Source organism: Lepisosteus oculatus, chromosome 1 (genome assembly GCF_040954835.1).
Source record: "Lepisosteus oculatus isolate fLepOcu1 chromosome 1, fLepOcu1.hap2, whole genome shotgun sequence".
Classification (NCBI taxonomy): domain Eukaryota; kingdom Metazoa; phylum Chordata; class Actinopteri; order Semionotiformes; family Lepisosteidae; genus Lepisosteus; species Lepisosteus oculatus.
In genome coordinates, this window is record NC_090696.1 from 19,139,571 (window position 1) to 19,153,811 (window position 14,241).

Sequence of the window (14,241 nt, forward strand, 5' to 3'; positions counted from 1 at the left end):
TTTGTTTTGTCCCACCTGGATGTGGAGGACTGATTCTCCCTACGGCTGTCAGAGCTGGTCGTTATCATTCAGAAAGCTACGAGAGTCGGACTGTGTGATGAGGGGAGAGGAGTAGGTTACACCGGGGTAATCCGTATTTGCACCCCGAACCTTGGTAATCCAACCCGGGCAGGAAGTCCGATAATGAGACAGACCTGTGTTCCTGCTCGGAGACAGGGCCTCATTACCTACCGTCTCGGCCCGAGAGTCCCGCTGCCCAAGTTCGCAAGTGAGCATGAGTTTCAGAAGCACTCCGCTTTCAGAGCAGCGAGCGTTTGAAGCCTGCTGTTATATCACGAACAAGAATAAATACACCCATACATTAATTTACTAGAAATCTAAGCGATTCTTTTGTAGTTAGACGTAAAACGTTTACCGGACGTAATCCTCTCAGTTTCACAATCAAGCACACGAATACAAGATCAGGGATCAGCCACCTCTTCCTCCGGTCTTTTGTTTCCGCGTCTGGGTTTCTAAAAGCTAGAAGTGACAGGTCTCCCTACAAACCGAAGAGCGAAAAATGACTTAAACCTCGGCATTCTTCTGCATGTGGATTTTTTCAAAGCGTGCGATAATTTAATATCAGCAACAGAGTTATAGGGAAAGATTATGGATTTGAATGTTTGAGGTTCGCATTCTCAGGGACTATCTTTAATCATATTAACGTCCTGCTGCGCGCTAAAACGTCTCCCTGTCATTAATATTTTAAACGCAGTTATTAGCAGCCATCTCTCTTCGAGGTGCTCTGCATTCCTAGCCAGTTATTCCGAGTAGCAGAAGTGCACATTCTGTTACAAAATGGGGCGCAGGGTAGTTTTGGAGGAATAATTCAAACTGTGCAGCCTCCTCGCCTCCTCGCCTCCTCGCCTGCAAATTAAGTGAAGATTTTCGCCTCGTACGTTTATCAGAATCCTCGAGGTGTCTCGCGTGACCCAAGACTACAAGAACTGCGATGGAAATGATAGAAAATGACAGCAGATTAGGGGCAGGACCTTAAATCACTGAAATGATAGACGTGAAGTAAAATATATATATTTAGATAATTTGTCTTGCAGTCAGAATCATTAGTACTATAATCCGTAATTGCCTAGTCTTTGGAAACTTCTAAATTGCCCCGTGCAGATTTCGGAAAACTTTTCTTTTGGAAAAAATCAGACTGTTCCAGGCTAACAAGCAAACATCTTTGTAAATTTTCCAAACGAAAAAACTTCTTGAATGCTTCCCTTTCCATATTGTTGATGTTGTGTTGTGGACGCATTGTGCTCTGAAGTATTTACATTTTATTTTAGGAACTGTACCATTTAAAATGACAAAGGTGCGATTATATGAATACAAATAAACTGGCAGGATTCCATTCTGGATTGTTGTGAGAAAATCGAACTGTTTGGCTATTTTTTCTCGTTTTCATTTTCTCCGAGGCTTGACGTTTTTCTCCTATTCATTTAATTCGTCACAGAACCCGAGGCCTTAACGGATGATTAAACTATAAACAGAGTCAAATACTTTTGTCCTTATTAAAAGGTTCCTTTGCTAAACCAATCCCTGAGTTGGCAGAGGGCTCGTCTGTTTACTCTTAAACTCAACAGCTATATATTATGAAAATAAACTGATTTTGCGATCTGGTTATGACAATAGTAAATCTAAAGCTGGCTAAAATTAAACGTGCCAGCAAGGAAAACGAAGTATGAGTGGCGAAACGTTGTACGGATTTGTTGATGTATCGATTTTCTGACTTAATTATGCGATGGAGCAGGTTTTTCGGACAATTTTGCAGATGTTGCCTGTTTTTTGAAACGGGTATTATTCTTAAATCGAATTTCTCAAATGTGAAGGCGTTCATTAAAGCGTTTAAATGCAGTACATATCTGTTACAATAGTAATACGGTAGATTATACGTGGTACATTAAAACTTATATACACCGAAGTGATGGATGAGTATATTATGACAGTCGATCATTTATCTAAATACACACAGTACCAGTATAGACCAGTTGGCGCGTTTACGGGTTTTTATTGAACGACAAGAGCTCTCAAGCTTATCGGTAACTGAATCTCGGCGGATCTTAAATCCGAAATTGCGTCGTTGAAAACATTGTATTGGCGGGTACTGGGTACACATTGAGAGTTGTGCGAGAGACTGTGTCTGGTATGGTATACGACTATACATCAGGTTAGATGGGTTTAAGTTCAGCCCCACGATGGAACTGAAACTCCACCATCTTCGACAAGAACAGTAAAAGTGAAATTAGATTTGCTAACTGGCTCGTAGTGATAAGGCGCACTGTACAGCAGAGCAGTTTTCGTTTTTAATTGAAGCAATAAATAAAATAACAAAGGTAGAGTGTAATTGGATATATAGTGTGAGAGTTATATTTTCGCTGTATTTCTTTAATTTGGGGAGGGCTGTAATGCACGGTGTTGACTACACGCCTGGCTTAAAAATTCGAGAAAATTAGCTTTGTTTTGACAGTGTTTTGTTTAGTAGTGTATCACCTGGTTTTATACGCCTGTATGTGAGCTTTCGGGTTTTAAACACGCTCTCGGCCTTAATTAAGAATTTAACGCCTGTCTAGCCATTTAAATGCAACTGTGTGTAATTTCGGTATTATGTCCAGCGACTGTAAATATGACAGGGGTAGTGTGCAATCACTTCATCGGCAAACTGGTCATATCAGACGTGTGATATGCCTATCGGGTGTGACGCTTACCTGACATAGGCTACATGGAAAAGCTGTAATAAAGTAGACTAATGTGCAGGTTGATTATAGAGCATTGCAGTCATAACCCATATTTCTGAAAATGGCGAACCTTGTTCCCAGTGTGGCCTATATGCATACGTGGTATGCAAATATCGAGTAATTTGGATGAAATCTGATGTTGATGTTAATAGGGATTATTTTTTCCTAGCTGTGCTGGTCAGGGGCATTGGGGTAGTGGCGGAATTTATGCTACTGCCTAACGTTTTCTCACTCTGCTTCGAATCGATGGCACCCCATCTCTATAAAAACAACAGGCGTCTTTATCTTATGGTTAATGATAAATTAGACCTATACTTCACCTTAACGGCCCCGGTGGCAGGGGTGTATCTAGCATCTCGGACTGTGTTTGAGTCTTGGCTTTAGGAAGTCGGATGTGCTGCTCAAACCCGTATGAGGCGAACCGGCCCTTGAGGAGATGTCTGGCTTCGGCTCAGCTACCATTGTCCGGAGACAATACCTGCAGCCCCGAGAGACAATTCAGCCTGCACAAGGCAGGGAAATTACTGCCATTTTTTTTTCAAACGAATTGATTTTTTGCATGCAATTCCGCATAAATTCAAATGATAAAATATTACACCATATTGGTTTCTGTAATTTGGTTTCTGTAATTTTATTCAGCAACCGATAACAAATGGTTTCATTTTTCGGACACTTGTGTACAGAGAAGTATATTGTTGTAATTTAAATAATAAAACCTGCACCCATTCGATTAATTGTATCTCTACATTTTCTGTGCGTTTTTTTTGCCTCCTTTTATTTTATTTTGGTTTACTTGTTTTGTTATAAGCCTTGTCGTAAGGGAGAGAGACATATTAGTGTAGTGTAGTGACGTGTAGTTTTCTCGAATAATTATTCAATTATTCAATAATTAATCCTCTGTACTTACCAACCCAGCTAAGTACAATGTTTGGATTTGAAATTTAATTTGTCATGGTGAATTCATGAATGTTTTAATGTTTATTATTTTCCAAAGAGATACTGAGTACAAAGTGACCTTTTTTCTGTTTTAACTTTATATTACAGCCATCTTTTCGGTTTCCAGCTGATACATAAACCTATTTCTTTAATCACCCCCGCACCGAGCGTTTTTTCTCCTTTTCGGTAAAGAGACGGAAGGAGCCGGGGGGGAATTAGTGAGGGCCGGTCTGCCCTATCTCGAAACGACCCTTTTTCAGCTCTTCTGTTCCCCTAATTACGGCGAGTTTGCATGTCCACTCGACAGTGCGAGTGTGAAGTTCATTCTTGTCCGTCTAGACTCTAATTACGACCTTGTTTGTCTTTCCTTTTCCACCTTGACCTTGGACTTCCTCCCAGCTGCCATTTGTAAGAACCATCAATATTTGTCTGTTCTCTGAGCCCCGCTGTCCGAGATGCTGAAGCCAGAGTTCAAAGAGCTTCGGTCTCCGATTGAACCTTCCTCTCCCTTAAATATAATCGCTTCTCTTTCTTTGTTTCGAAACCCCCTTTTTGTTGACCAAATGCTAACTGAGTCCTTACCAGCACACCTGATGCATTTCCTATTGTTTCTGAGGCCGAAGTACAATCTGCCGTCTTGTCCAGTTATCGCCGTGATCGCCCTGCCGATCCTGTGAATTGTAGTGTCATTAGAAAATGCCGAGACAAATCCATCACCCTGAACTGCAAGCAGTGAAAACACATTTTGGTTGCAACACTAACAGGAATGCATGCTGTACCCCCGGTACATGCACACGCACACATTCATGGCTTGCATTTATTTCAAGAGGGTAGCATTTGGTGCCGCATGAAGTTTACACTGGCCTCTCAATGGGTCGACTTTCTTGCACGGTCGTGTAAGCAATGCACTGCGCGAAATCTCTTATTAAATAACCAACAGGTTTTCGCAATGGCCTGTATAGGGAAACCTGGAGTCTGCAGCGCACTGAATTTCGCAGCACCGTCAAGACTACGGTGAGACTGGGATGAGCACACGGGAATTCAGAAGCGTTACGGGAAACGGCTGTTTCGGCAAAATTGTTATTTTAGCACCTGCTCAGCATATACGCTCTGAACATAGTGATTAAAGCGCCGGATGAAAAACATTTAATGTGCGAATAATATATGAATTGAGCTGCCTGTATCCAATCATTCCTATCACGGTTTTTGTTGTGGGTTGGTTTGTCATGTCTGTGCCCCGCTAAAAAGAGAGCGACCAGCTCCACCCGCCCGTCTGCTCCCTCGGTTTTGTGTTCAAACCCGGCCACCGAGCAGCAGTCCCGCCCGGGCTCAGCCCGAGCGCTGCAATGGAAACTCGCAGATTTTGAAGAGAGAACGAATCATTCGCTTTAAGTAGCTATTTCCCCCCGTAATTAAAAACAATTGTAAACTGATTTTATTTTATATTTTTAACATTGTAAGAAATTACGCGCTGATGCCCAGTTCCTTTGACTTGGTCAAGAAAAGAAAGAAAAGTTAATTTTTTTTTCGGTCTTACGGATTCGGGTTTTAAAGGTAAAAACTTTCTTTTAGCAGCGTGGTAACAATGGGATATTTGGAATGTTTTGGAGTTACAGAAGCAGCGCCACATTGATACATATCCAGGTCTATTTAATGTGTGAAACTAAAAAGAACGTCTTGTAAATGTTTTTTTTGATAAAGTACACATTTAACTACACAAATTTGTATTTTTTGGCATTAAGAAATATACAAGTATTTTAAGAGTACACAGAGACATCCAACAGATCGTCTTTTTAACAAATATCCATGAATTATGTGTAATATCGTTACCCACCCTTGCACCAGTGCGCATTAGAAGGCCGGCAAGGCCGCTTGGTGTAGCTATGATTGACAGACCAGAGAGTTTCCAAATAGATTTTAGACAATTTCCTGTCGTCTTACCAGCAAAGTCTGGATGTCCCGCTTTTGGATCTGAACGCTTGTTGGTTTCATTCATCGATATCAGTACTGAATCGGAATTCGCAGGCAAGAGGGTAAGCGTCTGACAACCGTAATTTGAAATGGGTATATTTGCAGGAGGCAGAACATCGGAAATAATCTGACTGTCTGAGTTCGAATACGCAGCATTTTGATGCATCATGAGTTTTTCACATCTAATCCATCCGGAGCGTTATGATTATTTAGCATTATTTAACTGAGTGTTATCTGTAATCGGGGTTTACACCGAAGTCGTGGTCAGTGGATCGGAACGATGTAAACAAAATGTTTACTTTCAGGGCTGAGATTTTTAAAGGTCGGCTGAACAGTTGAGAGTGCATATCCCCCCCCCCCCACCATTCGATCACCCAGGGTGTCGATCTTCGCCTTTAAGGTTTTTCTCGTTTAAAGAGACTTCAGCCAATGGGAGTATCGCTCCTCTTGAAAAGGCGGTCAAGAAATACGAGATGGGCGCAGTTTAAAGGGGAGGCTGTGGTTTCCAGCCTCTTCCCTGTAGCTCCTCTTCGGCCTCGTTAGCATATCACGTGCCCGCGGCTTGGAGCTTAATGAACTGGACACTCGGCACCCCCCTGGCGCGCATGCGCCGGCGTAAAAAAATGTGCTTGGAAATGAGGTGTCGGTCTTGGAGTAGTCGACTTTTAAAAACCATCGGCAGCCCGTGATATGACGACTTCGCTGGTTCTGCATCCACGCTGGGCGGACACCTTGATGTACGTGTATGAAAAAAGCCCGAATGAGAGCAATCAGAATAAAAATCCAGCCATGGAGGGACTGAGCGGGAATTGCCCCGCGAGCCACTGCAGGGATTTGATCTCGCACCCAGCGCTGGGGCGACATTCCGGCAGCATAGCGACCCCCCAGGGTTCCGTGTACTCGGATATTTCATCTCCAGACACCGGCAGGCAGTGCCCCGCTCCCCAGACTTCCTCCAGCGCCACCCTGGGCTACGGCTACCCTTTCGGAAGCCCCTATTACGGATGCAGGCTGTCTCACTCGCACAACGTGAACTTGCAGCAGAAGCCCTGCTCTTACCACCCGGCGGAGAAATATGCGGAGTCCGGCAGTGCGCTGCCCTCGGAGGAACTGTCCAGCAGGGCCAAAGAGTTCGCCTTTTACCCCAGTTTTGCCAGCTCTTACCAGGCTGTCCCGGGCTATTTAGACGTGTCAGTGGTCCCCAGTATCAGTGCGCACCCGGAGCCGAGGCATGACGCCTTGATTCCCATGGAAGGCTGTCAGCACTGGGCTCTGTCTAACGGGTGGGACGGACAGGTGTACTATTCCAAGGAGCAAACACAGTCCACTCACCTCTGGAAATCTCCTTTCCCAGGTACGTGAACGTGCGTTTTACTGCATAATACACACTGATAAATCTACACTTTTCTTGAACGTTTTTAGCTTTTGCATACTCGGGAGCCAGGAACGTAAACAATAGTGCACGCACTGTGCCTGCGCCTGAGATTCCACTTTCGCAAGGAAAGGTCCTGCTCCTTTTCCGAACTACAAAATGTCGCTAGGAGCATCAGGTTTGTGTGTTATTACTACATCCATGCTATATTACCACATCAAGGCACTGTAACGTTAGGTGTAGGAAGTAACTAAAATCGGTACATTTAATATTTAGGAACATCTCCCACGCGTCCTCAGCCATGGATCATTTGCACTGTCTATGCACGACATGATTCCCGTTTTATCCAGAAAAGTCAAGCTCGCTCGTCTGCTTTTGCATGTCTTCTGGATCTTGAGAGCGGTGATAGTGCTGTGATTATATAACTCTAAAATATGTTGCTTCTGATCTTTAAAACAGCAGTGAAGGGAAAGGAACAAGTTACTGCTTTCCAGTCACCGGGGTTTCAAGACAAAGCAAGATGGTCTTGCTTGACCAGCATAACAGCTTTTAAAATAACTTTGAAATGAGTCGAATCCATTGCAGAAATCACTTTCAGCAGAAACCGAAGGCAAAGGAACACAAAACATCTTAGTTTAAGTTATGAAGTGTCTGAAAAAATTACACGTGCACATTTAATTATAGCATAGCTTTGCATGCACGATGCGGTTTCGAGAAGGCTTGGAAACGAAATCTATCCCACTCGAAGGATGTCTGCTATACTGCTTAAAGTTCACAGTCACGCACACCGAATCAGGGCAAGTCGACATGCCTTCGCATTGCCTGTCTGGTAAAATAGCGGGTATACTGTTTGTGCTGAGCTAATAAATTCTGCTGTCTCGGTTTGTCACAGAGCAGGGTAGCCGAGCTCTGTGCCTTGCACAGCTTAGAAATGCTTTGCGTCAGTACGAATTCACTCGAGACGTGTTTGGAAGGGGCTGCATGTGTGAAAGCATCACCCCCGCCACTTTGCATATGATCTTTTATACGCGTAGTCGCTGCGTGCATTATTACAAATGGAATCCACTTCTGTATACAGCATTGAAGTTCATGACGAGTGTATGCACTGGTCACTATTTTAAATGCTCTGTTAACGAAGGGCATTTAATATTTGCGAAATGGCATACCTTGAACCACTGTGCAATATGCTAGCTAAATTACGTTATGTGATTCTCATTTACCAGGGAGGCGTTAGGAAGTTTATAAAATCTGGACATTCATTTCGGACAGTCGCTGCACGTTACTATTTCCACCCTTTGTGTGTGCGCGCGCGTGTTCGGGTCCTCTTCAGTGAGAACGCGCACCCAATTTCAATCATTTATATGACTGCGATGAAGACGGGTTAAAGGCAATGCTTACAATTAACCACGCGATGTTAATATATTTACATTGTCGAGATACACAGGAGGGGGGAGGCACAAACGGATACTCCGTTTACTGAATCCGTGAATGTGCAAGCCATAGATTGAGGCTCATGCAAATATAATCCGTTGCTTTGTCTGTTTTTTTCATTTTTAACACAACGATGTTAATCTAGAGTTACATTTTTTCGTAGGAAACTGCAGGACAAAATACTTACCTGAACTTTTTTCCCTATAAATAAATTAAAAGTGAGATGTTCATAAAAATATTTAAATATTAGTGCAATTGGGGGTCGTTGAAGAATAACATGTCAAAACAGAATTGACTATTATGTTCATTTGTACTATTATCACAGTTTGACTAGCAATTAGAAGGCGCTGCTCTTTGCGTGGCTACGGAGTAATTCTTCACCTTTCATGTCTCTGTGCTTCAGAAAAAAAAACCCACCTAAAATAAATTAGCACCCTCAAACAAAATACCAGACTTCGGGGTGCAATCTGCGAATTTAGGTAAACGTTAATGGACCACATTCCCAGCGAGGATTATATTTTTCTATTTATTTCGGTGAAATCTCGATGCAGGGTCATCGAGTTGAATACAGCCTTGTTTCAGGCCGTCCTGCACGGGCTATAGCGCTTACGACCTCGTAAACAACGGCAATTAACATTCTCCAGCCCCGCTGCAGTCCACTGGCCACACACTCGTACAGAACCAAAACCCCAGTCCAACACGCCGCTAATTCTTGAAGAGCGTTTTAAGATATGTATGGAGGCAGAGTGTGATACAGCACTCATATTTCCATGAAAAAGGAGCGATTTCCCTCCTAATATTTAAAAGCAAGTGTTAAGGAATCTCTGTATACACTAATTTGCTTTTCGTTTGAATGGATATTGTATTGCATAGATAAATACAGTAAAGGAATGCACTCAGTTTTAATTTTCTTTATTACTAGGTGGTACTATTTATCGGCGAGGTTCGTCAGTGTCTGAAATAGCTTTCCCTCACCCATTAAGTGGACATGCACGACAGCGAAAACAACACGGTGTTTTTCAAACAGGGCGAGGTGGTTTCGTGGTAATATCAGCGAAATGTCTCGAGCGAAAACTCAATCCACAGAATTTCTACAGTCAGCACTGAAAACAAAAACGATAAATCTTAGCAAGGCCTCCGCAGCACTGTTTGAAGACTACGTTTTGAGTTAAAATGTCGTTTAAAAATACCCCCACTCTATTTTTCTTAAAACTACTAATCTATATGAAAGGCGGATCTCTTTAAACTGAACAAGCTTTCACTGACATTGAATCAAACTCACTTTAAACACAGTGGACATTTAGGAGACACCCATCGTATTTTATGAAATATTGCACATATGCCGAGTAAGTAAACGTTATCTATATATCTATGTCTAGTCTATATATATAAAACTATATACACCTAAAGCCACACACTTTCGTCGTGGTCCATCTTTTATCTTTAAGCAACTCTGTCCAAGCAGTGCGTTTGATGTATGCAATATTGCATTTAACAAGTTAGTAATCCCATGCATAAAGATATATTAAGAATTTTGTTTTACGAAGCTAAGTTCAGATATTTTTAAATTAACCTTTGCGCGCGGTCTGTTACCATGCTCTTTTGAATTTAAAACTTGTTTATCGTATATAAACGCCAACAAAATCTAATCCACATTTTACATTTATTAAAATCTTTAGTCACCACTGTGCTTTGGGTAATGCACGACTGCATTAACACCAGTCATTGTGTTAAGCAGTGCTATTGTATTACGGTTTTGGTTACAGGACTGATTTGTCCAGTATGACCGGTCACGGTGTTTTCTGTAGTTCCATTGAGCTAATGAGCTCCGCTGCAGGAAGTATTTTTCATGCGTTAAGGTGGAGCTCTCCAAACGATAGTCCATTTAAACATCAAAACCAGGTAAATCCTGGACAACTGTGCACTTTTGTTAATGTGAAACAGATGAAAAAGTTTAACCCACAGAAGCTACCAAGCCGGGCGAAGGTCTCATTTCCGTCGCATCAGTTTCTTTACTCTCTCCGATTATGATATTGATTAAATTATATATGACACACGCGCGTCTATTCATATTGACAGAGTTTCTCGGCTGTAAGATTTTTTTTCGGGAACGCACAAGTTGTCAAAATACGTCCGAGTGGCTTAGTGGCTTAGATTTGACCACAGAACTGTGGTGACTGTATGGGGATTTCATTTTTCATTTTGTTGTGTATATTAAAATGATAATTTCAGCACCCCCTGCTGTCACTGTAGCCTGGCCCGACTGGTGCGACTTTGACGCATTCGGTGCTCTCGGCCGCACGCAACTGAAACGTGTCAGTGTGCCCTCCTACCTTGACTGGTAGCCCCGTACAGGGTGATTTATAATTTTAAAATTTAGTCTTAGCTTCACCGTCATCCTCGCTGACATCCTTTGTATTTTTGGAACGATTTTATTGTCGTGAAAAATACGAAATGTGCGCGAAGTTAAGGTTTGACCGCCACTTTTGCGTCACGTGAAGCCCCGTCGCGCCTCGAGCTGTAGAAACGCGGACGTCAGAGGACTGTTCGGTCGACACAAATAAAATAAACTATTAGTTCTCTTGGAAAAGACGCATCTATTTCAAGGAACTGGGATCCAACATGTCTGCAAACATTACACGGTGTTCCAGTCTTTTGAATAAGATACGTGACTTGGTACAATAACGGTGCCATTCCCTCCAGTAACAGTGGAAAATATTATACATCGGCTGGTACAGTTTGGGGGTACGAGAAACATGCTAAAGATACACCCCAGCTGTTAGTGTCATCATTGCATATGGAATTAGGGCGCAAGAAATACCCGACTAAATTAACACTGGCGTAAACGCGTCGCGAATGCGTCTAGCTAACATACAAACTGTGAGATGTTTGCTGACCGTTGACAGAAATGACCTCAGCTCTCTTGTAGCTAGCATTCTGCCTCTGCTTGCTACGGAATTGGCAACCCACATTGATTTGTTTTTTTAATTTACTGGGAGACCTTCATGCAAAAATGCTGTTGTCGTGTAACGCTCCTCAGTGTATTTGAGTTAGCTGACGTCTGCGCCACCGCTGTTCACTCCCGCGTTTGCCCTTCTTGTCTCGCAGATGTGGTTCCTTTGCAGCCGGAGGTGAGCAGCTACCGCCGGGGCCGAAAGAAACGGGTTCCCTACACCAAGATCCAGCTGAAGGAGCTGGAGAAAGAGTACGCAGCCAGCAAGTTCATTACCAAAGACAAGCGGAGGCGCATCTCCGCCACCACCAACCTCTCCGAACGCCAGGTCACCATTTGGTTCCAAAACCGGCGCGTGAAAGAGAAGAAATTCGTCAGCAAATCCAAGAACAGCACGCACGTGCACGCGACTTGATGCCCGCCGTCTGTCTTCCCTCCCCCCAGCCTCTCTCCGATCAAAAAACACAAAAAATCAATATTTATCCCACACGCTTGTATTATAATGCCCCCAACCTCACACGTTTTCCTTTCCAGTTTTGTTTTGTAAAATTGTATTTAATTCCTAAACGAAACAGCTGTTTTTCCCCCTACATTGCCTTTTTGTGCTTTGGAAAAAAGCTCTAAACTGTGAAATCTTATATATAAGTAAAAAAAAAAATCAGTTCAACCACGCCTTTTCTATGAAATATATAAAAAATATTTAAAGTGATCTCTGTATTTTAACCAGACACCGCGGATTGATTTTTTTCCATTAGTTGACAAGTTGAACGGCAAAAAGTTTTCTCGAAAGTTTTTATTCGAAATATACTTCCCCCCCAGTGAAAACAGGAAAAGAAAATCTGGAATTCGGCTATCTGGTGGCATTTTTATTGAAATCTTATAGGTACCTAGGATTTTTTCTCTTCGAAGACTAAAAATGTTTAGACATTTTACACTTCTTTGCTTTCAGCCTCCGTTCAACAACAGAATCGACGTTTTTTCAATTTTAAAACTGTTTAAATCGACAAAAAGACTCATCGACTTCGAAAATGACAACAGTTCTACCCGGGATATTTTACTTGTACCTTTTTGGTGTCTATAGGGTATACAAGCAAGGCTGCTATTGCTAAAATGTGTACAGTACATAACATTTATTCTTATTTAATTCTTAAGCTGTGGGTTCCTGCTCATAAGAGGGCTGTAGATTTAACAGTGTTCAGAATTTCATCTTTCTTTCTGCGCCATTGGAGAAAATCGCCTCTTCTGCCACGCAGCTGGAATGATTGTATTCGATTTGAAAATGAAATATTAAAAACGTTAAAAAATGCACAATTCTTTTTTTTCTGTTTTGTAAAATAAGTTAGGTCTTAACTATTTCAACTGTTCTTTCGCTTTGTACACACTTCGTCTGTGCAGTACGTGTTATTGTGGTGTCCGAGTCATACATAATGAATGGAACGTGTTTCGCAAATTTGTTTAACTCAAATTTTTTGTTTCCGGAGGGACTCCTGAAGGTGAATTATTTCGTGATTTCTTCCTGTTGTACAGTTGCTGGAAACCAGAGCGCCGTTCTTGTAAGAATGAAAAACGCAAAGATTATCAAAGACTGCAACTGAAGTCGTCTCGCTCTGTAATCTGATTTTAGCGTTTGCTTCTGGGACAAACAGATTTGGGCTTTCTTCGACGTTTCTAGAAAATTAAAAATTATGCACAAAGACTTGGTCCGTTTTGTATATGGAGACCTATAAAAAGGTCGGAGATGGCACGTCTGATTTCTCTGTATGTACTTCCTGCATATTTACATTTGTTTTAGTCTTAATTCTCCCGTTTATTTATAAACCCATTTGACAAGAACAGAATGACTGCCTCGGTTAGCTCGTATCATCGGTTCAGGCATTTAACAGCATTGCTCATTCAAATGTATTTAGTAGATTCTAAATTGCTACCGCTATAGCGCTGTTAACTGTTTTTGATGGAAAGTGCTCTTTGAAAAGTGGGTAGAACTTTTTCTGAGGGGAGGGGAGGGTGTTGGCGTTCAGACGTAGCTCTTTTCCCTCTATTTTTATTTGTCAAAGATTTTAATTGCCTGGTCTCTAATGATGCTTGTAAATTTTAATATTCTGATTGTTAATTTGGTGATGTAGTGTAGGTCCAATTATTTTTCCCTTGTTTCATGCTCGCTGGATAATGTGTGCATGCAATGTTACTATGCAGTAAATATTACAATACAGTAAAAATATATATGCACATCTGTTGGGTGTTTTTGACTGCAGTATCAACACTCCTCTGTCTTATTAGTGACCATGTGAAGATCTTTTGGAACAGTCTTGTTTAAATTGTATGATGTATTTTTATATGTATTCTATCACATGGGGATCTATCCTGCCCGAAGCCTTCCGCTGTGGTTCTCGGTATCTCTGACAATGGAAGGTAAAGGTCGCTGCCTGGCAGTCAGAAATTTAAAGGCCATCTTCAGGCAATGTGTTTCCATTCACTGCTGGTGGCTCTTTGCTGAAATTGTTTTCCCTTGGAAACGTGCTGCCTACATGACATTTGGAGAACTGTATTTGTCTCTCTTGGAGAAGGCGAGTTCCTCGAGTTTTTGGCCCGATTAGGAAATGGTCTTCAGACAACATGCATTTAATCTTTCTTTCTGTTGTGTGTGTGTGTATGAGCATTATTGTCAAAATCGCAAAGCGATTTCTGAAATTTGTGTCGAATTTCTCACTGCGTAGTTTTTTCAAACGGTTTGTGTAAAACGGGCCACCTTAAACTCGACTAGTTTAACACACTCCTCAAAGCGGTGACTATATTTAGGCTTT

At 42.0% G+C, this 14,241-nt stretch overlaps 1 protein-coding gene across 4 annotated transcripts in view; it reads left to right on the top strand.

The window, feature by feature from the left end:
• Positions 1 to 14,241, top strand: part of hoxc13a (homeobox C13a) — a 75,201-nt gene that overhangs the window by 30,096 nt on the left and 30,864 nt on the right. For 2 of the 4 annotated variants that reach the window (XR_001478130.2, XR_001478129.2), the window contains one exon: positions 11,596 to 11,673. The exons of 1 other annotated variant lie outside the window; for it this stretch is intronic. Coding sequence is in view for 1 of the 3 variants with exons in the window: in XM_006629265.3 (XP_006629328.1) it covers positions 6,375 to 7,038; positions 11,596 to 11,855 (924 nt within the window). In the remaining 2 variants the exon portion in view is untranslated. Of the gene's footprint in view, positions 1 to 5,706; positions 7,039 to 11,595; positions 13,662 to 14,241 lie in introns of those variants that run through there. One more of the 4 variants, XM_006629265.3, reaches the window with a different exon arrangement.